The sequence below is a fragment of the Calypte anna genome, chromosome 7 (genome assembly GCF_003957555.1).
Source record: "Calypte anna isolate BGI_N300 chromosome 7, bCalAnn1_v1.p, whole genome shotgun sequence".
NCBI classification, from domain to species: Eukaryota; Metazoa; Chordata; class Aves; order Apodiformes; family Trochilidae; genus Calypte; species Calypte anna.
Window position 1 is genome coordinate 34,572,999 of NC_044253.1, and position 27,778 is coordinate 34,600,776.

The following is a 27,778-nucleotide window of genomic DNA, read 5'->3' on the forward strand; positions in this document are numbered from 1 at the left end:
AACACACCTTGAACATAGGCTTCAGTTCCATCACCAGACACTTGAAAGAATTCAAGAAAGATCAACAGAACTAAGAAGGAAAGTATTTTACACGTGCTGGAATAAAACTCTGTGGTAGCGTGTAATTAGCTACAAATACCTGGCAAATCTAAGTAGAAATTAAAAACTGTCAGAATAGTAAAAAGGCTAGAACTAGGAAAATGTCATTACAAAAAACCAAAAAGTAACAGCACTTTCAGGCAGAGCTCTGTTGGAATATGGAAAAACCTCACAGGGAAAGCCCCATTCCCTGAAAAATTTGAAAACAGACTGAAAAGCCGATTGGAAACAATATATAAAATAAACTAGAGCCAGAAAACTGCTGAAATAATAAAAACATTATATGAATGATCTGATTTTATTTATATTTTATATGAAAGTTTTACTGTGATGTGTGGGCTGCTGCACATGTCACAAGGCAGGGGTGTTTTTGTAAGAAACAAAAGTGCACCTGTGGTCTTAACCACAAACCAAAACAATCTTCTGTTCCATTTTAGCTTGAAGCTTTGGAGAAGAAATGATGATTCCACCAGGCATGTATGTAGCTAGCAAAGTCTGGAGGCAATTAGACTGATTCAAAGGCAAAAGCAGGTGGTCTGTCATCATGATGCACTTGCCTGCCCCAGTGCCTAATGCCAAATAAAATATAAGTTTTTTAGGTTATTTTCAAGACTCCCATGAAGTTTTGGGGCTGGATATTTGGAGCAGAAAGGGACATCAAATTGTTTAACTTCAGCTTTCAACACTCAGTTCTTTGATCACAGTCACCTTCTTAAAAGTTCCCCATGGAAAACATGCCAGAGACATTTTACTCCTACATTTTTTATCTTGAGTTACTCTTATGGAACTATACAGAAGCTTCTGAAAGTAAAATAAAGGACATGAATAAGAAGCTCAGATTGATCAGTTCTTTTAAGGCAAACTAAATTATGAATAGCTTTTGATCTGTTTGTTTCAAAATTTATACAGTGCCTTCAGAAGTAACTATCATTCTGCCAGTTACCTTACCTCAGCTCTTGAAAGGATTCCTGAAACATCGTTTCCATTCGACCAACATATCAGTTGCTCTTTTTAATGTTCTCACTTTCTATCCACGCTATTCTGCTGTACAAACCAGGCATCCCTCCTACATTGCCACTGTATCAATAATCTCCGATTAATGAACAGCCTAAGTACCCCATCGGTAGTTACAGAGAAACTACACAATAAAAGTACAATTACTTTTGACATTGTATGTTACTGATGCATCTCTTCCTTCAGTGGGAAACTGAAGACTTACTTATTTTTCATCTCCTTTTTCCCTGGTGACTTTTAGATCCCCTCACACCCTGTATGTTTCTTCACAGGCCTCCTGGCAACATCCCCCAGGCAAAGGCTTCCTGGAGCAAATTCTCATCTGTACATCAGCTGAGGATCTTTTTATTACATTACATTTCTGATCAAATGCCCGTCTGCAGAGTCATCCTCTTTACTCAGAAAAGCTGCAACTCTTCCTCCAAAATAGAAGAGTCATGCCAAAAGATCCTTAAATCAAAACAGTACTCATCAACAGAATGCAAAATTCTCAGCATTAATGGATAGCCAACAGCTGCAGCAGCACAAATTATAAAATGCACAGTCATCATGTTTAGATGTTCTAATAAATATAGCTCCTCTCTGCTGCCATCTACAGATAAACTCCTTTTTTATTTTTTAAATCTCCATTCCCAGACATCTATTTAATAACAGGATCTCAACATGCCCTACAAACCAGTTCCCCCTGCCCCCCAGGTATGTATTAGCTCAACAGTATTACCTCAACATGTTAGAAGCTTCAGTTAAAGCTGAGCCTGAGCTTGTGGAAAGGTATTTGGATGTCCCCACGCTGCATGCTGCTCCTCTGCCAATTCCTCAGCTGGGAATTAGGTGCTCATGCTCCCTGTCCAATGCATGGGAGGAGTTGAGTCGCACAGAGATGCCCTTCAGAAGCCAGGGGAGCTGCTGAAAGTGAAAAGAATTTTCTAAATCTCCTGTACGGGTATTTAGTACACCTTTGCTTGAGCACCCAGAATATCTAATTCCCAATGTCTGCAGCTACCTGATGCCTGCCTCAGGCACCTGCCCTGGCAGCCTCACAGCTGGAAGAGAGCTCTACCAGGAGGCTACAAAGTCAGCTGCCCTCTATGCATAAAAAAAAAAAAAAAAAAAAAGAAGAAATTTATTAGACCAACGTGGTACATTTTTAAAATACTGACACCTCAGATGCACAGCAGAGGCAATGTAACTCAGTAAGTTTGCTGATTTGTCTTAAATGACTGGAAGGATAAGGAACTACTCCTGCCTAGGGCCCAGAGTGAACATATCACTCGACAGGCAGTAAACTAATCATGTGTAAAACAACTATCAGTCTACAAGTTCGCAGAGCATCCTCCCTGTGGAGGTCTGAGCCTGCTTACCCCACAACCTGATTTTCAAACGCTGAAAAACAAAAACCCAAACAATCCTTCAGGATTTTGTTGTAAAACGTGCTTCACACCGAGAGCCACCTCATCCTGAGGAGGAAGCCGCAGGTAATTCCCGCACCCCGGGGCAGTGCCCGCAGGCCTGCAATTACCTTCCGGCCGCCATTTCCCTCAGCCCCCGCCTCTCCCTCAGAGGAGCGCGGGGCCCCGCTGCTCTCCTCAGGGCGGGCCCGGGGGGGGGGGGGGGGTGTGAAACTGCTCTCCTCAGGGCAGGGAGAGCCCCGAGGCCGGTCCGGTGTGAAGGGACGGGAGGAGAAGCGGCATTTCACCCATCCCCCGGGGGGTGAACCGGGACCGCCCTCCCGCCCACCGCCTCAGGCGGCTGAGGGGGAAGCCGCCTTCCCGCCGAAACTGGCGGACTACAACTCCCAGCGTGCCCCGCGGCACCGAGAGCGGCGGACTACAACCCCCAGCGTGCCCCGCGGCACCGCACCGCCTCCCCTCTGCCCCTGGGGTTCTGGTGAGGTTCTGGTCCACAACAGGGCGGCAACCCCACCAATGCCAGCGCACCCCAGGCCTTCACGGTGCTCAGGGTGAGGGAAGAGCAAACCGGTACCAGCAGCATCAGCGGGAGGGAGGAAAAAAGGGGAAGCATCTCCCTCCTTGGGAGCTTCTGCTTGTCCTGACGTCCCTTGCCTTGTGCCTCTCCCTGCCCACTTGCCAAGCTTTGCTCATCTCTCTCTGGGGGTTCTAGTGCTGGCAGAAGCAGCAGAATGAACTACAGTAACCTCCCAGCTCTGTCACCTGTGGTTTCTCACCTCATCACATCCCTGATGCAGGGGCAGGGATGCACACACCAAGTCACCCTTTTCTGCTTTTCAGCCTCACTGATTTCCACTCTAAAGCCTCAGGAACAGCCAGGTGCATGCACAAGAAATTCAGATTGCACATCCAGAGTAAATGAAGTTGTGCCAACACCTAAGTGATATGAAAGAGGCTGAAGGAAAGGCAGAGGGACTGAGTACTGCTCTGGAGATCCCCTTAACATCCCAGGTACAAAAGAGCTCATTGGAGTTTCAAGTTTTAACTGAGCTGTTTTCCAAGTATGTTAATCTCTGACATAGTTAAAGGATACTCAGCTGGAACAGTGAGTTTATGACATTATGGTTGGCACTAAGACTGAAAGACTAAACTAACACTTTTGATGATGAGAATCTCTGCTGCCATCAAAATGTTTTAGTGTTTCACCTAATAGAACATCAATCCCTGGAGCACCAAAGTGAAAATAGGAAGAAACAGGACACTGAGCACCTTTTTTGTTGCTTTTTACCTTGTTTTTCTTATGCTATGGTGATGTCTGCTCTTTTTTCCTCAGTATGCCCAGCACCAGGTGCAAGAGGTGGTGGCAGAGCTGACAGGCAGCAAGAATAAATGTGACAAAGGGAAACTTCAGGTACCTCTCAGCACCCCATGTGTCAGCTCACAAGGAAAGCTTTTTTTTCCTGTTTATCTAAGGTTGTTTAACCTTTGCTCATCAGTGCTTAATTTGGAGGGAAATGCTTGTCTATCTTCTCTACTTAATTTATTTGTGTAGGCTCTAGCACATGCTTTAAGAGTTCTGTATCAAACCCTGTTTGACCCTGCCTTAGGGTGACAAGATGCTCCTGATGTAGCAGCCCCAGGATTTGTGTTAACTAAGTTGCTGCATGCGTGAAAACAGCAGAATAGTGAAGAACCACCAGGGGGCATTAAAACAAAACATTTGGGTAAAAATTTGAAAGATGAGAAACGTGGAAAACTTCTTATGAAGCGAATGAGGCTCAGAAAGCAAAGTTTTCACCTCAGAATTTAGGGCAGTGGTGCACAGATGCCTGAGCTGCTTCTGTAAACAGCACTGAATTGTGCAGTGATTATTAGAGAAAAAAAAAAAAAAAAAGCTCTGCATGTTTAGTGAGCTTTGCAAGTGCCTTGCAGAGAGACCAAAGTCTGTGGGGTCACAGGACAGAGAGCAGAAAGACTTCATGAACTCAGTCAAAAGATATTCCTGTAAATCTTACTGTGTGACCCTGGAAGCCTGGGAAACAACTTCATACACATTCACTATATATCTGACTTCAAAGAGAAACAGGATTTTTAAATTATTATTATAAAAGTCTAAAGTGTTTACAATAGACTGGAGAGATTTTCTGCTATATTGCAATGGTTTTGTTTGTCCTGGGAAAAAATTGTATAGAAATGGTGTCACTTCTTGTTCTACCTAGAAACTGGAAAAAGCAGTCACACATCTGAAGAGAAGACAGAAGAGAAAGAGAAGGCAGCAGTGCCAAAACAGGTGGGACCTGGTTTGCATTGGAATAATAATTAGCAAAAAGGAGCTGATATTTCAGCACATGCACCAAGTAACCCTCCTTTCACTCTCTCTGCTGAATGAGGTCTATCCTTAGCTTTTCCAACTACAGTGTTTCTCATACTTTAAAAATAAAATCAAGCTTTTATCTGTTCTGTGAATCACTGCAATGTCATGGGGCTCCTAAGAAGAGCTTTGGTCCCCCACAGGCTTATGTTTTTTATGAGGCTTAGGATGTCTGTAAAGCAACCAACCAGAAGTGTTGTAGCCAAGTAAACTGCCCCCTGAGCTGCTTTTGTGTTGCTCTGTGTGTGACATCACGCAAACCCACATTTCCCTCCCACCCACCTCCACCCCACAAAGCCATTTGTGCTTGCATCACCTCATCCTTGCACCACTGTACCACAATATCCAAATTACTAGAGTAGTTTGGGGCAAAAATCTAGGGGTTTACAACTTCTATAGGTTATCAACCAGCCTAAGTTAAAATAAAGAGTTACAGAAATGCCCCAACCTGAGGTATTACATGGTGCTTAAAAAAGTCCAAGAACTGTTCTGTGAGCAGAAAGAAACCTTATTAGCAAGAGAATATTTCTACAGCATTCTCCAGGCAAAGCTGGCCTTCCCTTCTCTTTCTTAGGAGTCTGTGCTACTCAGCATCCATTTGCAGCTCCCCCTTTTCCCAGCCTCCCTTTTATGCTGTGTTGGAGACCATTTCTTTTCTAATTCCTTACACAGGGATGGAAACCAGACCCCTCTTCCAGCTTAGTTCATTTCCTCCTCTTTTGCCACAGGACATATTTAAGCAGCAAAGAATATTCAAGTTACCAGACAGCTCCAGGGGACTGCTTCTGTACTTGAGAAAGTTCTGTAGCACATACTTCATGTTTTGTGCTACAAACATTTGTTACCCAAATACCTGTCTGAAATCTCCCAGCTACTGTATTTTCCTCTCTGCACTCCCCTCTGTTTCAGGGGTTCTCCTTTCCCTCCCCCACAACTTTTTACAGACACATTTTCAAAAGCCACACTTACCTTGTGTGTGTAGCCTCATCAGCATTCTCCATAACTGATACTTCTTCTACAGCTCTGTAATTAGCATTTGGGAGATCCATTTATCAAACTCCTAAAACTTTAATCTCTTCTTTAGTAATACCCAATCAGTCACTGGCTTCATAAAACCTTGCATCTTTTCCCAGGAGAACAAGCACCAGGAGCTTCAGCACCTCCTTGGACCTGCCAGGCAACCATCCAAGGCCTCCAGCTCATCCCCAGGAAGGTCCACGTGAGCTGGGCAGGAAATGATCTCACTTGGTTGGGTGATTCCCAGCCCAGGGAAATAAAATCAACCCTTGCAAACAAAAAGGTCACCCATCTAGATGGGACACAGGAATGCTTGGTTAAATCCTACATTCTGATCTGAATTAACCTCACCTTGTGTGGTTATAACCTCTCCTAGCCTCTCACCTGTTTGACTCAGGTGCTCTGCATGGTTTGTTTTGGGTTGTTTTTTGTTTTTTTTTTTTTGCAACCTGCTTTTACCAGGCTGATACTACCAAAACTCCTAGTTCTAGCAAAATGATTATTCTTTATTTATCATTAAGGTAAACTTTATGCTGTTGATCTGCTACAGCTTTGCTTTCATCACTTGTCATTCAGCATCTTTAGTCTTCAGGCCTGGCAGGTGCTATCAAAACAGCTCCCAGACTGGATTGCAGAGGGTTCAGGTGAATTCCTGAAGCCAGAGTCATGTGTCTGTGAGTGACTGTTGACATGAATGGGACAGGAACTGGCAGGACTGGCTGCTTCTAATGGGAGATGATATCTGGGTCATGAGAGAACATAAGCCTTGGGCTATTTCAGAGGGTATAAGGAATTCAGGAGGTGTGTGATGTTACACACACCATCTTACCTTAGTGGGATTTGTCCAACCTGTCCTGCTGTGGAAGGACACACTGAGGAAAGAGGCGTTGAAGCTGATGATTTAAGGTGTTGAAGAGAATTATAACATGGACAGTTTTTGTGCTTGTTCAACTAAGGATCAGCTCATCTTCATCATGGTTTGCTCTTCCACACAGTTATCAGTAGAACCCAGCTTCAGCACAGGGCTGGCATGCTTCACCAGACCTGCTTGCAAATCCCTCTCTCATGGATGTGTTATAATATATATTTCTGTGGGATCAATACAACCTATTTGCAGTACTCCTTTAGTTTAGTGGAGAGGGAAGTCTTGCATCCCTCTGGAGACTGGGTGTAGCTCCAGGACACACTAGAATCAGCTCATTCTGCTCCTCCAGAAATTGGGCCCTAAACTGCAACTTCCATGACAGACCTCAGGACAAATTCTGGGTGCTCTGAGCCTCTCCTCCTTGAAGCAAATGGCTGTGCTAGGGGACAAGGGGTGGCTGTTGAAGATAATGCACACCTGAGCTTCATTAAATAGTGCTGCTCACAAGCAAGCCCCTGCAAACAGGCTTTAGTTTGTCCCAGTCCAGCTGGTTCCTTCAGAAATCAACTGGCATGTGTGCCACACCTGCTCCTGAAAGCTCCTTTGGTGGCTTGGCATGAGCTGTGCCTCTGCCTCCCTCCACAGTGCCCTCAGGCAAACAGCAGTCAAAAAGGTCATCTGGTTCTACTTGCTGTGAACTCAAACTGTAATCAGAGCTGAAAAAGTCTTCCCAGACAGCCCTCACCATGTAACACCTTTGCTGGCACTGAATGTCCAAGCAGGGTGCCCAACAAGGAATAAATGACAGTGACCTTTGCCTGTGCAAAAGGACAGAGCACAGGGCAGCTGCCTCAGGTCTCCCACTGTCTTTTAACTTCCTAAATGCCCATTTTAGCAGGTGATGCAGCCCAGTGGCTCCAAAGAGCTGCTCCAGCTGTCCAGGATGTGTTTTGGGTTGGTTTTAAACTTCAGATCTGCTCTAGTCTGATCCTGCTGACTAAACACTCAGTAGCAACTTGAGCACTTCTGGAAGCCACCTTCTAACTTGCTTTCAGTTGAGAGGGAATTAGTTTCTCTGCTCTGCAATGGGAACCACAAAACATCAGAATTACACAACAGACAAGAACTTCTTTTCTTTAAGCACAGCCATTTCAGTAAAGTTAAACACAAGTTTCTGTTATTTGGTGCTTAAAACCAATTTAGAACACAGTCATCAGCATTCAGACTTTATATTTCCTTTTTATTTTTATGAATACTAAAGACTGATACTTCCTAGGTTTAAAAACTAAACTACTTCAGAATTCTAGCAGCAGGAGACATCAGAAATTACTAATAGTAATTAATTAATTAATAGTAATGCCTTGATGTTGGTCAATTTTTAAGACAATTCTTAGAAAAACTCCACATCCCTCCTCTCTGTGAAGTCTATTTTTAAAAATGTACAACTGAGAGGATGCTGAGTATTTCAGACCCTGTTTTGAAAAGAATACTGCAAAGGGCACCTGTGTACTGGATGTCTGGCTTGCTTCCTAAGCATTACTTCAGTCTAAGGGTTGTGTTTCCTGGGACATGAGAAACTTTTTTTTTTTGGAAGGGACAGGAGCAATTTGCTGCAAGAAGAAAAAAATCAGTGGGGTTGTAAGATGGAAAAAGGCCAATAAGGAAAGCTTCAGCTGAAGAATTTTTACCCCAAGGTGATGCAACAATACCCATGCTCATACAGACATCATGAGTCAGCTCCAGTTCACCCAGCAAACTGGAAAACCATGGAAGAACCAGTGATGAGGTCTTACCACCTCAAGTAACAAGAGTGCTGGGGAGGCAGGAACACAATTTGTCTTCTGCTCAGCAGACCACCTTGCTAAAAAATACTCCCCAGCCTTATTTTGCTGTAGCACATAACATATATCCATTATCCATATATCCATATATCCTATTTCTCTTGCTTCCACTTTCATATGCTACTGGTTCAACTGCCAGAAATAATTAAACCAGACCATCTGCAATGTATGTTAAATAACAAGTTGCCCAATATTAGTAGATTATTTTTGCCTTTAGCCATTCAGTAGGATATGTTTGTTGAGAAGGAGTAAACACCACCAACCTCAGAATCTTTATTAACAAGTTCAGAAGAACAAAGGCCACACTGATTTCACTACAACAGAAATCAGGCTCCTTCAAATAGAACAGCTGCCAGGAACATAAGCTCCTAGAAAACCCCAAATGCTTCAAAGATCTTGAAATACAGAGTTTTTAATCCTCTAAGGATTGCATCAGCCCGTTTCTTCTATATTATAGTAATTTAATGGTACACATAAAAAACCCCTCATCACCAGTGAACACGGCTTCTTGAGCAACCTCACTGGTCACTATTTGTGATATTGCACATTATAAATTTTCCTTAAAAAACCCAATGAACAGTGGGCATCACTTTTCACTTTTTGATTCTATACCCAAATATATACATATATAACATATATATAATATATTCTGTGCCAGGTTCCAGAGCAATGCATCCTAGGAGCAGAGCTGGTACCAGACAGACTTGGGCAGGTCAGAACAGTTTCCATCCATATGTGACACAGTTCAAATGGCAGAAGTAGAAAAGAAGCCCATAAAGCTATGGCCAGCCCAAGCCACATCTCTGACCACCTGCAGGAAAAGCTGCACACACACCAGTTCCACCAGTACAAGGAGCACCAAACCTCATCAGACAACTGCATAAGTGTACAACAGCTTCTGAGCCATTCTTCTGTTTCCACTGCTCTGATAAATAAGTGACAAGTTAAAGGCAGTATCTCTTCTCAAGTCTGTCTGATCAGTTTCTATTCCCTGTAAAACATAAACATGATGATAAACATGATTAGAAGTCTGCAATATACTAAAATATTTTAAAACTTGACACACGAGTGAAATCAAATCACATATTCATGGTTTACACCATGAGCTTTTAGTTGCTCAGAAACAAAAGAAGCCTTCTTTGTGCCAGAGTTTCCATTTGTTGTTAACTCACCCAGGAGTTACCTGCCTTGAGCTAAGAGCATTAGCTGTAAATTAGATTGAAGGAATGTACTATCTTAAGTTGTCTTTTATGCAAACTATTTGTTCCTCTGGTCAGAATGTGAATGCTCCCTGGATCTCCTGCACAGCCAACACACTCCTGCTTTAAACTCCCACCAGGTTTCTTCCTTAACCAAGCCCTCCTGTTTTCTAAATAAAAACTTGTTTTTTCTCTACCAGCCCATTCTAAAGCAAGGCAAAAACTTTCTCTCAGACCAGACTGCTAAGTCTATGACACAATTAGGATAACCTAATAGAGATCAATTACAGCAAAACCACAGCTCAGATAGATTTAGGCATTAATTCCAGTTCACATTGCTCAGCTTGCTGCTAGAGAACTCCCAGTTGACATTTATAAGAATAAAAATTATTACAATATTTAAAAGTTGTCTAGCAACCCTTTTTGCTGCTACTTCAGCCTATTAGTAAATTCTTCAAAATTATAAGCCTTTGAAATGCAAACATATGCTTAAATACATTCCCAGGTGAGAGCCAGGTTTGGGCTTCTGATGACAGGGAGTAATACAAATGAGAATAATTATTTGAATAATACAAACGAGAGGAAACTCAACCCTGTGGAAGTTAGGTACATGGACCTGACTTGATCCTCTGCACATCACTTGTAAAGCTACAATACCTCTAAGGTGAGAGGAGGAAGTTCAAGCACTTTTTGGTAATAGTGGATTGCCAGGTGTAGTAATCCCAGCTGGTGAAGGCCACGGCCAAGGTTGTAGAAAGATTCTTGACATGGTCCACGCAGGTCCAGGTACCGGTGAAGGAAGGAGAATCCCTGTACAAAGATAATTATGCACATTTGTGTGTGTTCCCTTTGATGGCAGGAAAATATGCTGGAGAAGAGGTGTTTAAATGAACCTATTGAAACTTTTTTGACCACAAAACCACCTGCAAATTGAAGGCAAAAAGAAAAAAGTTGCATTTGATTGCCGAGAGCATGAAAACTTTGCTCTGTTTGGGAACAGCACGGGGATCTTTTTAATAAACTGAACACAGCTTATTTTATATAGTGACTTTCAGCTTGGCAAAAAATAAAGTAAAAATGTACATGCTTGTGTAATATGCATACACACACGTAAGGCCAGTTCACCTTCAGCAGAGCTGCCAGTATTAAAAACATGCAGCCAAAGACAGGTAGAGAAAGATCTTTTTTTTTTTAAGAAAATCTTTACAATATAACCCTCCTCCAGGTTTGTTGGGTTTTTTAAAAAGGGGAGAGGAAACCCCAAATTTTCAATCCTTTGCCTTCACTCTTTGCCCTGGATAGCACAAAGAATAGTTTAATTCTGCAGCTTTTTCAGAATTCTAGAAAATTCTGAACTCTGTGAAGTACATATCAAAGGATTATTTCTGGAGTGCAAGCATGTTCTTTTCTTCATCTTGTGCTCCATATAATTTTTACTTCAGTACCAGTTACCAGGGAAAATTACCAGCAGATCACTTTGTAAAGTGGCCAAAAAGAAGCATCACTCACTAAGGGCATGAATGAAATATTCATATACCCTAAGCTGCAAGCAAGAGCTCCAGTCCCTTGAAGCCAGCAGGTATTATGCTGCCAAGTCTCCATCAGAGACTGAAAGGAAACTCATACCCAGCAATTCCAGTGCCACAGCTTAGCAAGTTTAAACTTAAAGCACTCTGCAGGTGTCAGATTTTCTCATTTTGCTTTTAGTTTATAACTAAAATCCATGCTCACATATGCTCCTCCCCTGTGGGATGCTGTGGGATGAGGCGCCTGCTGGGGTGCTGATGTCCCAAAAGATGGAAAGCAGATGTAAAACTGCAAGACCCAGAGCTAGGAAACACTCTGAGTAAAAATAATCCCCCCAGCTCACCTGTACTAGGAGAGCATGCCTTTTCAAGACGTATTTCTGAGAAGCCATGTGGATGAAAGTCAAGCCAATGCAAAGGCTGTAGAGAGGTTCAGCTGGGTTTGCACGAAAGGCTTGCACGTACTGTCCTAAAAGCAAGTAACTGAATCAGGATGTTTGCTGGGAAAAGCATTCCTGAAGAATTTAAGGGTTAAAAAGAAAGCTACAAGTATGAACTATGGGAAGAAACAATTTAATAGGTCTTCATCAAAATACACTGGAAAAAACACAAAAGATTTTATTATTACTATTATTATTTTCAGCACTCCTTGGATTCTGAAGGAAAAATGCAAACTGTGATGCAAAAATGTTAGCAGAAAATAAATCAGCAAACATGGTCCTTGCTGGGATTTAAATCCTGGAGGCCACACATCTTAAGTGGGACTTTTGGAGGGCATGACTGTAGGTTTGCTTCAAAGGCCTGCTTAAAATGTCCAACCAACTCTCTGCTGTATATATTGGTCTGTTCTGACCCTCTTATTATCATTAGCCTTTCAATTATCTTTAAAAATTGGCTAAATTTGTAGTGTGTGCTCAAGTCAAAACACAGCAGCTTAATTTTTCTGAGCAAAGCTCTTGAAGTGATGCTTTGTGTAGAGAATCACTCAAGCACCAGTGAAGCCACCTGCGATTTTCTGATGTATCGGGGAAAAAAAACAAAAACCCAAAACTTCAATAAATCTCTGGAAAAGAAACATTCACTTCATTTGTTAATATTAGAAGGTTAATGACATTACCAAGGGCATGCTTGAAACTGCCAGAGACAAAGGCATTGTGCCCATTGAGGACACACAGGGCATGATTATCAGGGTTCTTCAGCATCAAGCGGAGACAAAAGCGGTGGTGCCTGACATCCTGGGACTGCATGGTGACTTGATTGAACATGTTCCAGAGCTGAGGTTTATTGACATTTTCCATGACCATGATTCTACAGGATGAAAAGCAGACAAGAAATTAGGAAACAGCTGCAGTAAACACACCACACCTGCAACCAAAACCTCAGTGGTTCAGGGAAAAGGGAACAAAGCAGTGGCTGCCAAAGAGATTGCTGGAGCTTCTCAGGGTCCCACCTGATATAGTTGTAGGCCTTCCTGAAGTTTTTGTCCAGAATTGCAGCAGAGAGCCCAAAATATTCCAGCTCCTTGCGTTTTTGTCTGTCATCATAAAATGAATAATATTCCAAAGAGGAATCCACCAGGAGTTCTGCCTCCTTGTACCGGGAGAGGTCACACAAGGTATATATGGCCTTCAGCAGGAGGTTCCACCAGTCATCTTTGGTGAGAACACTGGTGAGGACAGCAAAAATGGCTAAAAAATATTAAAATCAGTAAGTTGAGACTATTCAATAAAGAGAGCTAACATCCTAACAATAAGAAAAAGGTGCATATGTCAAAACGATCATTTCAAAAGCATCTCAGCACTAATAGGTAAAATAAAATATTTACTTTTTTTCAGTTTGTAAAATACCAGCCAAAACCCAGTAAAAACTCAGGAACAAATGGGAAGAAATACACACAGTTCCAGTTGTAAACATAATACATGAATGCAGTAAAGTTACTCTGCCTCATCTGCCCAACAGTGCTTAAGAATGTGCAGTCTGGCTCAACCTAGGCTGGACCAGTTAAAAAAAAACAAACCACAAAACCACACCACTTCTAAAACATGTTTTTCTAATATGGTCTAGATTCACATGTATTATATTTGCACTGAGAAAAAAATTGGACCAGAAGATCTCTAGACTTCCCTCCCAATCCAAATTATTCTGTAATCTGAGTGGTGACTGTTCCTTTAATTATCTTAATTTTTTTGCTGCCTTCTCTGCCCTCGAAATAAAACAACGTAAACCTAGCTGCATGGATTTAGCATGCAGAACAGGAACATCCATTTCCTTTTTTCAGCACTAAGGAGTTAATCCTCTTGCTTGATTTTTAATAAACATTTGTTACCTTTGGCATCACAATTTGCTGTCTCTTGGTCGTCATTGTCAGAAATTTTATCCCTTGACACCTTAATAAGATAGAGGTGTCTCTCTCCAGATTTGGAACTAGATATCAAACACACCTGAGCTCTGCTCATTGCTACCTAGAAACAAATTGAAGGGCAGCATTTCAGATTATGTTAACACATCCTACAACAAAGGCAGCAAAAAGACACTTTCTGGGCCTGGAACATGCCCTTTATATTGAAATTAAAAGAATTCACCCAAGAGGTGAATAAATAGTTTCATAAATATGAGGATAGTCAGCAGTGAAACCAGTGCAATGCAACAGCAATGACTCTGACCAGATGGATAAAACTGAGGTCTAAATACTCCTCACCCTCACTCCCTGTTTTAAATCCAAACAAAACCCAATTAACACAAAACCACCACTGCTGTATATACTGTGTGAACAAACACTGCTTTGGTCATTTCATCACAAGAAGTCTTTTTTCTTTAATTCAAGTTTAAGAAACTTTCTAAAAAACACTGAAATAGAAGCCAGTATCAACATTTCAAGAAAGCACTATGCCAGATGGTTAAAAAGTCAGAAGCAGCTTTAGTATTTCAGTGTGTTCTGTGTACACTGGAAAACAGGGAGCTCAAGTCACTGTCTGAAGAATTTTACACACCAGTGATCCTGCCCTCAACATGACAGGCAGGAACACCAGTACTGCAGACCCCCTGCCAGATTGTTCTCTAACTAAATAATGAAACCATTTGCATCTACACAGCCACCAGCTTTCCTCCTGAGTTTGTCACTTGTCTTAACCCAGCTCCCAGGTGTGTCAGGGTGCAGCTGTACAGAGAGGCTCACCTTCAGCAGCATTGCCAGCATGGTCAGCAGAGTGTCAGTGTAACCATACATTTTGCCTTGGGAATACAACAGTGTGGAACGATGGAGGAGCAGCTTCAGCTCCTAAAGAAAATTGAACATTGTTACTCAACCTCTTGCAGAGTGTGAAACAATTTTGACTTAACGCAGAACCAGCAGGACTGTAAAAGCTTCTAGAAAATCTAAGAACCTTAGCAACAGCAGGGAAGAGCTTTCTAAGCTGCCTTATAGTAGTTAGTGCTTCAAGCTCTTAAATTTCAGCTAAATTTCCCCTCTTACCTATAGTAAAGGTGCTGGAGAGAGGATATCAAACCTTTGCTGTGCCATCAGTTACAACCAGGAGAGGCCAAACCCTGCAGCTCTGTTGTATGTAGCAGCTGCTGCTCAACTTAATGCAAAGTGCCCAGTGGCCAAGAGGTTGTACATCACCCAAAACCATCAGGTGAGACAGGGGAAATACTGATTAAAAAAGTCAGGGAAGAAAAGCCACCAGGACTTATCCCTGAGACTCTGCAAGGAATCATTTGCTGGAATCTCCAGGCTGGAGATAAATCAGTCTCAAGCCCAGGTCCTGTACAGTTGACATCTTTCCCCACTCCCACACTTCAGCATAATAATACACCCAAAACTGGAAGCAGAGAGCACTTTACCCACCTGCTGGGCAGCATTAGCATCCTGAGCCAGTGTGTCTGGATCATACATGGGTTCCAGAGCCTCCAGAGCCTTTTCGGGTCTGCCCAGCTGCTGCTGAAGTGTTGAAAGGGAGATTCTTGCATCCAGATGCAATGGAGCAAGATCAACAACCTTGGCATAGCTCTCTGCAGCACGTTCCATGTGTCCCAAGGCCTTCAAGCACTCTAGAAATACCATAAACAACACAATAAACTTAAATTGCAGAGGAAATTAAAAAAACCAACATACTTCAAAGCTTGTAAAACAGTTCAGGCTGCCCAGAGCAGTGGTGGAGTCCCCATCCCTGGAGGGGTTTCAAAGCCATGGAGATGTGCTTTGGGACATGGGTCAGTGGTGGCTTTGGCAGGGCTGGGTTAATGGCTGGATTTGATGATCTGAAAGGTCTTTTCCAACCAAAGTGGTTCCATGATTTTCAGATACTTTTACACCTAAAAGCACCCAAAATATGTACTACTAAAGTGAAAACACACAGAAATATCTATTGATGCAGCTACAGTTTCACTCAGAGCATCACCAGCTGACAGAGGACAGGAATGCAGAATAGATGCTGTTTCTTTTACATGAAAATAGAAGTATTTTTAGCTGAAGTAAATTTCAATGTAAATGACTAATCAGAAAACACTCCACTCCAGGGCTGCTATAACAAACTCCAGTCACAGTTCTGCCAACACCAAGGTGATTCTGCAGAATTCAACATGGACTACAACTCCTGGGATCTCAGTCAGAAGAAGGTCCCTGGAAATGCTCAGCACTGTATTATCATTTCTCAGAGCACATTTCTCCTCACCTGCATGCCTGAGCCAAACAACAGCCATGTTGTATCTTTCTGAGCAGACCAGGGAGCTCAGGAGAGGCAGAGCTGAGTTGTATTCCCCAACATCCAGAAATGCCTCTGCCACGTCCAAATACAAGTCACCCATTTCTTCTGGATTTTGTTCCATCAGCATGGTCAAAAGAGGCTTTAAACAAACAAACAAATAAACCCACAAGAAAAAAATGTAAAAGGACAAATAACCAATAAGAACATTTCTTTAAGGCATGGTTATTGGAAGCTTACACTTGTACTATGGGCTTTATTGTACTTGCATTCTGAACGGCACTTCCTTTATTTTATTAATTAATAATAAATTTATAAATAAATAAATATTAAACACGTTAGTTTAGTTAAAGATTTAAAACATGAAATTAATGAAATTAACCAAATTAAATCAAAGATCTGAATTTCAGAATCCCTGAGAAAGCCTCATTTTTCTGCTCTTGACATTTCACATCCCTCCATCTCGCACTCAGTGGCTACAAATGCCCAGCAGGGAGGAGCTTTCTTTATGAAAGAAGAGTCTGCAGTTTTAGCAGGGCTTTCAAACAAAGCAAAACGTGCTCCTTAGTGTTCAGCAACTTTGCAGTGAGGCCCTGGGACTGTCACATCTCAGATGTACTGTGCTTCAGTAATCCTTCCACTGAAGACATAATTTATAAGGACAAAAAATATTATTTCTGCTATTACAGGTTTGGGAGGTTCCTCTTTTAGAGTAAGAGGGAAGCAAGAAGTTCTCTCAACAACCTCAGCCACATGAAGCCAGGAAAAATTGCTTGCTTTGGTAATTTATTAGAAGATCCCCCAACTTCTGGGTTGATTTCTACTTACATTGAGTGGCTCTAGGATGTTCAGGTGAATCAAACAGACCATCAGCTTGACCATGATGTCTATGGGAACACCCTCAGGTATGCAGCAGCTGACCTTCTCCACAGCTGTGAGCAGATGAAAGAATTTCCTTCTGAGCCCACAGGTATTAAACCAGCACTTCACAAGCTCCACACCACCTCCTTGTTCAGCTCCAATGAACAAGATACATTCTCACGGAATTCAGTAAATGTTGGTGTAGATCTGGCCTCTCCCTTTCTTTTACACGTTTCAGAAATTTCAGTAATTTATGCACCTGCACCCTCTTCTCCTTGCTTTCTGAAGGAAATCCCTTGTATTAAGGTATTTGTCCTTATTAAGCTGAGTCCCATGTCCCAGGGATCTGGCTGTATACACTGTCAGACACTGTTACAGAACTTTACCCCACACATGGACAAAATGCACTCTGATGAGAATGCAAACGTGAGACAGAAGTTGTCACGCACCACAATGCCAGCAAGTTAAAGGCCACACAGTAAAAATCCATCAGTAAAAATCCATCATTATATTTCCTGCACATGCAAAGGCTGCTGGCTGCAATGTGAGGAAACTCTGGTTTCCAATATAAGGCTTCCTTATTGCCTTCTACACCTACATCCAGTTACTGCAAACTGCAACAGGCAGACTAATTCATCATTCTCTCAACATCAGAATGCTCTGCATAACAGTAACTGTTCACCTACTAACAAATTTTTTTTTAAATGAAAAATATTCTTTTCAAAGCAGGTAAGCCCTTTTTTTTTTTGCTTTGGTGGCCAGCTGGGTTAGAAGTAAGTTCTGAATAAGACAAGTCAGGTCCACAAGAAACCTGCTCTGGATTAATCCCTATTTCTCTGCTGTTAGAGATCTTTCCCAGTTTTTATATGATTGCAACCTGGCTTCCAAGCAGATGATCAGTTCATAGCTTGTATGAAATTAAAAAATTAAATTACTTACCTGCAGAACTGGATTCAGTAGCTGGATGGCTTTGGTCATCAGTCACTGCCTCTTGGCTTCCCTGAGTTTCTGCCACTGCCCCTGTATCTTTTTAAAAAGATTATCAGATTACTCAAGTAGGACCAGCTAAGCCTAAAGTTACTTGCTTTTGAATTTATAATGGATTAGTAGCTTACTCTGAAAGGTGGGGTGTTTTGTGGGGTTTACTGAAGGACAGCAGAGCAGGAAGCATTCAGAAAAGTCAGGAAGCTTTCATGAAGAAGGTGGGGAACCAAGCTCTTGGGTACTCTAGAAGCTTTGTCTTAAGAAACTACACACCTCCTTGGCAACACTGTGCTATAATTCCCAGACTCATTATGGTTTTTCTTCTTATAAATGATCTTTTTTAAAAGTCTCTACCAGCAGAGCTGTTCATTGACTGTACTTCTACCTGGTCCATTAAAACACAAAGCCAACAGAAGGATCTTATGCCTCCACCAGGTTTGGATCACACTGCTAGAACAACCAACCATGGTTAATGATGGTTAATCAGACAGACTGTCTGCTGATGGAGTTGACATGCTCTGTTTTTATTACAGCCCAAACAAACATTTTCAGACTGAAACAAGGACAGCCACAAATCAGGCTTCCCAAAGGCAACCTGCTTTATTCTGCTACAAGCTAACACCCCTAGATTTGTATATCCCAAAGCATTTCAATGTTTAAAACAAGTAGGGTCAAAGGTTGATATGTCTGAGTAGAGATGCCACTAAGTTTATGCAGTTTTATTTCTTTTTTCAGAAGCTCTTTAGCTGGCAGAAATAACCACTCTGCTGCAAACACTCAAGAGGAATGTTTAGAACTTTAAAAGTCCTCCAGCTGCCTGGAGAGGAGTCCTTGTCCTTACTGAGTCAGCCAGGCTAATTGGGCATCAGAGTAACTAACTCCTTGTAGAAAGCTGAGGTCATGCCTTGGAGCTCATTAAATACACTGAAAAGTTTCAAAAGAGGAAAGCCTGTCAATGGGCATCAAAATCTACCCCTGAGCTGCAAAGGTAATGGGGAGGAAGATGTCAGATGAGCTGAGCAGCAGGGTCATACTAACTGCTTGTTAGCTACTTACCTTTTTTCTCCTCTGCTGGACTTTTTTCTGAGACTTTCTTTTCAAGTACAATGCCTGAAAAATCTGTAATAACCTGAAACAGACGAGTTAGCTCGGATCATTTTAAAGATTTGAAGGATTTATGGAATAACCAGTCCAGGTGACTGGTTTAGTCATCACAAAAGTTATCAGAAGAAAAGCTGCATTCATTTCACTGGGGGTTAGTATTGAGTTTGATCACTTTATGTCTTCATTCACTATTTTTGGACTACTTAGATGATCCAGTCAGTATCTCTTTAGAAAATATAAGTTACTTTCATCATGACTAGAAAGGTTTTAACCTTTATAACTTCTTTTACTGCCTTTTAGAAGACAGAAAAAGAAAGCAAGGCACCAGGTAAACAACTAAGCTCTCCACAGATCTTTCCAAAGGGCTCCAAGGATTCCTCAGCCTAGTACACTATGGTTTGAATAAGAATAAAGAAAAAATTAAATAAAATTCACAGCTACATGCATTTTAAAAAGGCCCTAGTCATACACACCAGAACCTCAATAAAGCTGGGAAAGTGTATTCACAGCCAGACACTAAAGGCTTCCTGCTCAAAGCCAGATCAAATCACCTGGGAAACATGGCTCAGAAGTGAGGGCTAAAAACCACTAGAACAATCTGGGAACAGACAGGCCACCTCCAGCTCCCCATGCCTGAGAGTCAAGATGTACTGCTGCCTTCCTGGAATGTGTGCTTGATGCTGAATGCACAAATTATCAGTTGTAACATAAGTACACCAGGTAGAACACAGCATTTGAACCATTAGCCCATTCAGTGCCACCCTTTTTAACCTTCAGCTTGGAGAATGCCCTTTGCTGGAGGCACTCACTCCCCCAGCTTGTAGATTTTCTCTGGCTACTAATATTAGGGCAGCTGTAGAGAAGGAGAAGGAGGATCTCAAAATTTTAAACACAGAAGAGCACACAGCTCTTAACTTATTAAATCAAGCTGTTAACTTCACTGCTGATCACTACAGAACTGACTGAAAGCAATTTGTACCTGACCAGCTCTCTCACTATAGAAATATGATCACATTTAAGCACTAAAGGAACAGAAATGGTCCCTCCTGACTGGCCAAGAGGTGCTGAGCAGGAGACAGAAATGCATTTAACTCCCCATACCACCAATGCTTTGTCGTATTGCTTGGAAGAAATGTATAGTTCAGCTGCAATGTTTACATCTTCCATGGAGACCAGGCTGTGGTGCTTAATTAAGGCTTCCTCAATTATCTCAATAGCAGAGGTCACATCATTGGCTTCATAATAACTCCTATAAAACACAGGTATCAGATGCTAAGTATTTAAGATAAATGACAGCATGTGCTCTGAACATCAGCAAAATGATTTTCCTATTGATTTTTGCCCACTGCCAGATTTACTGTTAGGACCAGTAGGTTACAAAAGACAGTGAGAAAGAAGGTTTTGTTTCTTTTCTTCCAACTGTTGAAAATTGTTTATGCATTTCAAATAATACAATTACTTTCTGCCCTGTATGTTTTCAGTCACTGGAGTTTTCAACACAACACCCCCCAGCTCAAGCCAGGCACCAACAATCGATTGCGTTAACCTGGTTTAGGAAAAACCTTCAGCAATAATATTGTTAAATTCCCTTTTTTGCAATTTTTGGGGGTGCGTTTTGCAACCACAAAGATCAAAAGACTTAACAAACTGCTTTCAAACAGGCCAGTGAGAGCTTTCTACAAGTTAAGCATGAGAAAGACGAGATATAAAGCAGGTAAAAAATTTAACTGAAGTAAGAGCTCTGCACCACACGCCTCTTGTGCCTTGGGGAGAGTGCTCTGACTTGATCTGCTCTTGTTAGGAGAAAAGGGGCAGATTTTTACTAGCTCCAGAAAGACATGCAAAGTACATTCTGTTGCAGATGGGTTGTATTTCAGACTGAATAGTTTGTTTCATTTGGCTTTGCTGGCAGTGAGTTCCCAGGTCTCTAGTGATAGACAGATAAAAAAAAGAAACATGTTGCATCTGTGTATGGCATTTTTTTCCATGATGAGTATCTGCATTTTATTCTCTTACTCTGAGAGAACACAACACTTCTCAGATGATGCACTGATCCTACACAGAACAATTCCCACACCTCCGGCTTTGGAAACATCAACAGTTGATGTGCGTGGGTCACCGCCAGCACTGTTCCAGCTCCATTCCCTCCTCCATTCCAGCTTGAAAGGGGTGCAGAATAAGGAATAAACTCTGGGAGCCTGGATTTTGAGGCCCAACTTACTTTGCCATGTCTCTAGCCAGCTGCATGAAACGTTCTCCATCAGAGAGAGGCAGGAGGTTCAGGACACGCCTGTAGCCATCCATTGCCATCTTCTGCTCCCCCAGCTGCTCGTACAGGCTCGACCTCTCCCACAGGTAACGCACGTTGGTGGGGTCATATTTCAGAGCTACAATAAAGGGGGAAATAATTTAAAAAAACCCATTTTATCAGCCTGGTTTAGGCAACAATAGATTTCACATTCATCCCCCTGGATGGGTGAGTGCTAGTAGAATGCACGAGGTGTTTTTTTTTTAAGAACCAAAGTTTAGACAGAGGTAGCTGAATTTTAGCAAAATGCAGCAAACTCAGCAAATGGGACAAAATTATTGCTGCTAGCACCTCACTTTTTTAAAAATGTTTTTTTTAAGTGCTGGAACAGTTGCCACGCTACCTTTTGTGTAGCAAAAAACAGCCTGCTTGATATTGTCCTGTTCCAGTGACATCTCTGCCAGCCTAACCCACTCCTCGGTGTCACTGGGATTCAAGTGGGCTGCAATCAGCTCAAACTGCAAGGACTTCTCCATATCCCCCTGGTCCTCATAGATCATGGCAAGAGTGGAAAATGGCTCGTGAGCAAGAGGAGCTGTGTAAAGACAAAAAGAATTGATTAAGAACCCAAAGCAAACAACTTGCCTTCTCTTGCAGGCAGCTATCAGAATTACATGAAATGCCAGTGCTCTGTTTAAACCAGAAGAACCTTGCAGACAAGCTTCCAGTTCCTTTTTATAAATTACTTAAGAGCCTGGACTGAAACTACCAAACTACCAACCATTTAGTTATACAGACAAGCTTCCAGTTCCTTTTTATAAATTACTTAAGAGCCTGGACTGAAACTACCAAACACCCAACTATTTATAGTATTATTTTACACTGGAAGCCATGCTGATGTTTATTCCTTGGCCCTATAAAGACAGTAAAACCAAACCATGCAGAGCTCAGCAGGCCTCTGCAGAGTTAGGGTGTTGGATTCTTTTTATCAAATAATAAAGGAAATGCACTACATATTTTAATGCCACATTAGCTGCAGAGTGAGGCTCCCTCTCACACTCCCCCCCCCAGTGAAGCCACACAGGATTTTCCTGATGCAGGTGGCAATTTCCCCCCCTCCATCCCTTGATGCACCAAGTTCCAGCACCCCAGCACACCTTGTCTAATGATTTCCATGCACATGAGGATGGCCTCCTCACGTTCTCCTCGAGCAAACCTGATGTTGGCCTCTCCCATCAGACCCCTCAAGGCACGGGGAAGTTTGCTGCGAGGCCTTTTCTCCTAAAAGGAAAAGGGATTTGTGCCCAGATTCAGGAGATGGGGTTCAGACTGGTGCTGAACACAAGCTGTAGGAAGTACCAGTGACATCAGAGTGAACTGACCCAAAACATCCCACAGCTTCCATAGCTTATTCACTGGTACCTCACACAAATACAATCCAGACAGTGGGAAAACTTCAGCACTTTTGAAAGTTTCCAAAGAGAAATCTGCAGCAATTTTATAATAAAAAAAGGCAGGTGACACCCACAGAAGCAGAATTACCCCACTGACAAGTTTCTCAGCAAGCAGCTGGCACGTATGCACTACACTGCAGGAGACACAGGGAAGCCACACAAAGGTTTTAGTTCTTACTTTCATCATTTTCTTGGTCTCTCTATTCAGCACCATCTCCAAAACAAACACATCTCCAGCTGTGGGCTGCTCAGTAGCTGCTGCTGCTGCTTCTTCTTCTTCCTCCTCTTCTTCTTCTTCCTCTTCCTCTTCATCCTCCTCCTCCTCTTCTTCATTTTCCCCCAGCATGGATGCAAAGACCCTATGAACGGATTTACTGACACCATCTGAAGTTTCTCCTGGTTGAGAAAGAATTAAAAAAAAAGAAAAAAAAAGAGGGAGGTTTATGACAGAACCAAGAGTGCACACTGCTTACCAGGACAAGTGCAGAGCAAACCCAATTATTCATCATTAGTAGCCCACTTGAAACAGCAATTCCATAAGAAAAAGGCCTGCAGAAATGCAGAAAAAACTATTAGCAGCCCCTGGTTTGAAAACTCTGAGTTATTCAGAGTTTATTACCCCAGCCTCTAACATTTTTTTGGATAATTGAAATGAAAAGCCTGAGGGAACAGACAAAGCAACAGTTTATTTAACATTTTTCTCAGTCCAGCCCAGAGGAGCACACTAAGCAATTTCCCAGCACTGAACTGGTTGGGTGGAATGAAGCCTTTCAGCTGGAGAGCAGACAATTACACCAAACAATAATGCAGCAGCCAATTTTTAGATGCAATTTAAAAGAAGATCTTGTAACCACCCCATCCATGAGAATAAGGAGCTTTTAACCTGTGCAAATGAAAAAGCCAGATGGCTCACATTTCCTTAGAAACAGAAATGATAAAGTTATTTAAAAGAATAATTATGCTTAAAGCATGTAATTTTAAAAAACTGTTCATATTTCTTAATTACTCTTTTCATTACTAAGCTAAGCCAGGGTTACAAACTCCCAAAAATCTGTATCTGTGCAAAATTTCCGAATATGAAGTGCTGAAAGGTTTCAGCTGAGGGGACTGGACATCTAAAGTTTTGATAAACTTTATCAGTATCAGCTTTTAAACTTTATCAGCATCAGTGATAAAGTATCAGACTTTATCAGTCCCAGTATCAGTGGGACTGAAAAATCCATATTGCCTCCAGAGAAGAGGGAACCAGGTACTGCACCTGAGTTTATCACTGTATTTCTGGTTAATTTTTTTTCTCTGATTCTGATATGTTTGGTTATTTCTACTCAGGCTTAGGTAATGAGCACATAAAAATCAAGACTTTTCTTTCCCTTGTCTGAAAAAAATAGTTCTTTGTTTAATTATTATTTACTATTCATTCATTTTCCCTTCACTTCAGTCTCCTTGCTGCAGGAACCACCTCAATTTTGTGGCAGATTAGGTTTTAAATCCACAGTGATTTTCATAGAATCATAGGGGTTGGAAGGGACCTCGAAAGATCATCTAGTCCAACCCCCCCTGCCAGAGCAGGGCCACCTAGAGTACATCGTGCAGGAACGTGTCCAGGCGGGTTTTGAATGTCTCCAGTGAAGGAGACTCCACGACCCCCCTGGGCAGCCTGTTCCAGGGCTCTGTCACCCTTACAGGAAAAACATTTTTTCGAATATTCAACTTGAACCTCCTGTGCTCCAATTTACACCCATTACCCCTTGTCCTATCACTGGTCACCACTGAGAAAAGCCTAACTCCATCTCCCTGACACTCACCCCTTACATATTTGAAAACATTGATGAGGTCACCCCTCAGTCTCCTTTTCTCCAAACTAAAGAGACCCAGCTCCCTCAGCCTTTCCTCATAAGGGAGATGTTCCACTCCCTTAATCATCTTAGTAGCTCTGCGCTGGACTCTTTCAAGCACTTCCCTGTCCTTCTTGAACTGAGGGGCCCAGAACTGGACACAATACTCCAGGTGCGGCCTCACCAATGCAGAATAGAGGGGGAGGAGAACCTCTCTTGACCTACTAACCACACCCTTTCTAATGCACCCCAGGATGCCATTGGCCTTCTTGGCCACAAGGGCACATTGCTGGCTCATGGTCATCCTCTTGTCTACCAGGACCCCCAGGTCTCTTTCACCTACACTGCTCTCCAGCAGGTCAGCCCCCAACCTATACTGGGACATCGTGTTGTTCTTCCCCAAATGCAAAACTCTACACTTCCCCTTGTTGAATTTCATCATGTTTCTCTCTGCCCAACTCTCCAGCCTGTCCAAGTCTCTCTGAATGGCAGCACAGCCTTCTGGTGTGTCAGCCACTCCTCCCAGCTTAGTGTCATCAGCAAACTTGCTGAGGGTAAACATTGATTTTAACAATGACCTTTCCTAACATTTTTCTTCTGAATATCCCAAGTCTGATTCTAGTAACTCTTTAAAGAGTGACAGGTATTATTGATGCTTCCTTGATTTTACCTGCTCTGGAGACTCTGTGTTCTCTCCAACAAGAGTGGGAGCAACACAACACACAGACCTATCAGGGTATGCTTGGTTCTTAGGTAAAAATGATGTGCATGAAATGGCAGGAAAGTGACTGGGTGGATTGGAAAGCAGAGAAGAGCAGCTTGGGAGTATTTTAGAGATATCAAAAAAAAAAAAAAGAAAAAATAAGAACAAAGGAGTCAATAAGGAATGGGAGGCTCCACACACACTTCCACTGCTCATACTCTGTCCTTCCAGTAGGAGCTCTGGTCATCAAAACCAGGGCACCAAAATGAACATTTTAGGTGAGAGTATTTAATTTTTATTTAAGAAAAAGCAAACAAAAAAAAAGGAACCATGAGAATCTGCAGTGAAAGGGCTAAGAAAAGTCTCAGAACCAACACAAAGAAATCACAAAAAATGCACTTTGCCACCTCAGGGCATTGACATTCCCATGGAAAACGTGCTCCTGGAAGGAGCCCAAATCCAGAACCTGAGGAATGAGACCAAGAAGCAGGAGACAAACTAAAAACTCCTCCCACTCCTTACTCCAACACTGCTGCGAGTCCTTTCACCACGTAGGAACCCCCAGGAAGTTACAACCTCTCTTGCTAAGGCATCCAAGGACACATTGCCAACCCAGGAACTTATTTTCCAGCAGAAAATAAGGAGAGAAATAAATGTTGGCACTCTAAACAGGCCAAAGGATAACTGAGCAGGATGCAAACCACAAAGAGGAATAAATAAATAAAAAAAAAAGGGACTCCTCTTTTTAGCTATTTTCTTTCAGGTGGAATGACAGGGGAAAGTGGCAGCACCCAGAGAGGAGAATCAAACACTGTGAAACACTCAGCAAAAGAGAGGCAGAGAGTGAACAGGAAAAAAGCCAAAACAAGTCAAAAAGTCTTCTTCCTTAAGCTAAAAAAACTTCAAATTATTTGCAACTACAGAGAAAGCAAATGAGACCACGTGGTTAGGAAGCCAGGAGAGGAAAACTGAAGGGTGTCCCCTCAAAAATCACCCTTTGGCCTTAAAACACCAAACAAAATCAAAACCCTGGCTGTGATTTGGGACACCCTACAAAGGCACAGATTCTAACACCTCCTTCAACACCCCCAGGTACAAAAGCAGCAGCCAAGTGTTCATAAAAAGTCAGTTGTCACAGTGCAAATTCTTTCAATGACCTTGTAAATAACATTTTGTTTCACTGGAATCATTACATCAATGTTTACCATCTGTTTCATCCTGACTTTGGGATTTCCTGGATGCTTTTCTGGATGAAGATGGAGCCTCTACATCGTCAGCATTTTCCTCAGCAGAAGCATTTTCACCATCCTGCACACAGCAACAACATTGGGGATCAGCTCTGCAGCATGATTCATTCCCATTTCCTCTAAAATTCAGCATTTAGGCCCCAGGTTTCCAGCATTTGCACTGCTGGTGGAATAACCACTGTTTTTTGTTTTTTTTTTTTTAAATTAACACAACCCAGCAGTGCTTGCTTTCAGGATATTTACATCCTTATCAATGGGAGGTGACTCAGATGGTGACTGTTCACACCCCACTTCTGACCGAAGAGGCCAGCCCACTGCTTATTTGGCATGAGAGTGAGGTGAGATGACACGGCTGTACTAAAAAAAATAAAAAATAAAAAAAATTAAGTTCCCAATGTGTGACAAATCCTTTGAGAAGCCTTCCCTGTTAAGCACAGAATGAAGTACCAGAATAGCACTGTTTTATCCAGTAAAGAGGCTGCCCCAGAGTGCCACTTGTCCATCCAGGACAGCTGAGTTCTGCTGAATTTGCTCTTTAACCAGCAGGATATAGAGAAATTCAGCTGCATTTTAACACAAGGATGGCAAAGCTGGAGTCAGGCACAGCAGACAGAATTTCTCCACACAGAGCTCTGTCTCCCTGGGGTTACTGCTGCCCAAAAGCCACAATCACCACGGAATCCAGGTGGATCTCACACAGATGGTGGGACAGGGTGATTTTACACCCAGATCTGCTTCTGTTCATTGCTCCAGCCCAAAGAATAAATTAATCACGGCGCCCAAAGGCACCTGCCACGACATTTTGCCAGACCCAGGGACACGAGCATCACCTAAAACACTTCATTTTGCCCCCGAAAGGCAAATGCTCCCCTGAGCAACTACAGACACTCCATGACCCTTCCCAAATACATTACAGTTTCTTACAGTTTCGGCACAGAAACAGCAACCCACAGCTGAGCCCAGCAGCCCTTTACGGACACCTTCCCACACACAAAAAAGGAGGAAAGAGCGCTGAGGGGATCCGAGCCCTGACAGGAACCGCCACGGCGGGAAGGAGGGAGGGGGGAGGCCGGGCCTTGGGGGTGCCAGGCGGGGCGGACCCACCTTCTCGCGGCTCTTGCGCTCCTCTCGCCGCCTCTCGAACTCCTCGAAGGAGATTTTCCCCTCTAAATAATCGATCAGCTCCGGGCTGAAGCCCGACATGGCGGCAGCGCTGACCCGGGACCCGCCGCCGCCTCTGGGGAACCTCTGCAAGGGAGGCGCCTCTGCCGCCTCCCTCTGCAAGGGAGGACGCGGGT

At 42.6% G+C, this 27,778-nt stretch overlaps 1 protein-coding gene across 1 annotated transcript; it reads right to left on the reverse strand.

The window, feature by feature from the left end:
• Window positions 1-8,865: 8,865 nt before the first annotated feature.
• On the reverse strand, window positions 8,866-27,721 carry GTF3C3 (general transcription factor IIIC subunit 3). Its single transcript, XM_008495994.2, has 19 exons — window positions 27,585-27,721; window positions 26,439-26,541; window positions 22,874-23,091; window positions 22,399-22,522; window positions 21,645-21,836; window positions 21,215-21,380; window positions 20,095-20,242; window positions 18,946-19,018; window positions 17,845-17,931; window positions 16,873-16,976; window positions 16,015-16,186; window positions 15,189-15,391; window positions 14,517-14,618; window positions 13,668-13,803; window positions 12,792-13,029; window positions 12,459-12,649; window positions 11,686-11,810; window positions 10,473-10,625; window positions 8,866-9,607 (listed from the first exon to the last, which is right to left on the reverse strand). Exons 1-19 carry the CDS (start codon window positions 27,681-27,683, stop codon window positions 9,485-9,487), a joined length of 2,757 nt encoding a protein of 918 aa, XP_008494216.2. The 5' UTR covers window positions 27,684-27,721; the 3' UTR covers window positions 8,866-9,484.
• Window positions 27,722-27,778: the final 57 nt, after the last annotated feature.

Coding starts and splice junctions, on each gene's coding strand:
- GTF3C3 (XM_008495994.2), bottom strand. CDS start 27,683: ATGTCGGGCTTCAGCCCGGAGCTGATCGATTATTTAGAGGGGAAAATC. Junction 22,523..22,873: donor AGACCAAGAAAATGATGAAA/GTAAGAACTAAA, acceptor TTTTCCTTTTAG/GAGAAAAGGCCTCGCAGCAA. Junction 16,977..17,844: donor TACTGAATCCAGTTCTGCAG/GTAAGTAATTTA, acceptor ATCTGCTCACAG/CTGTGGAGAAGGTCAGCTGC.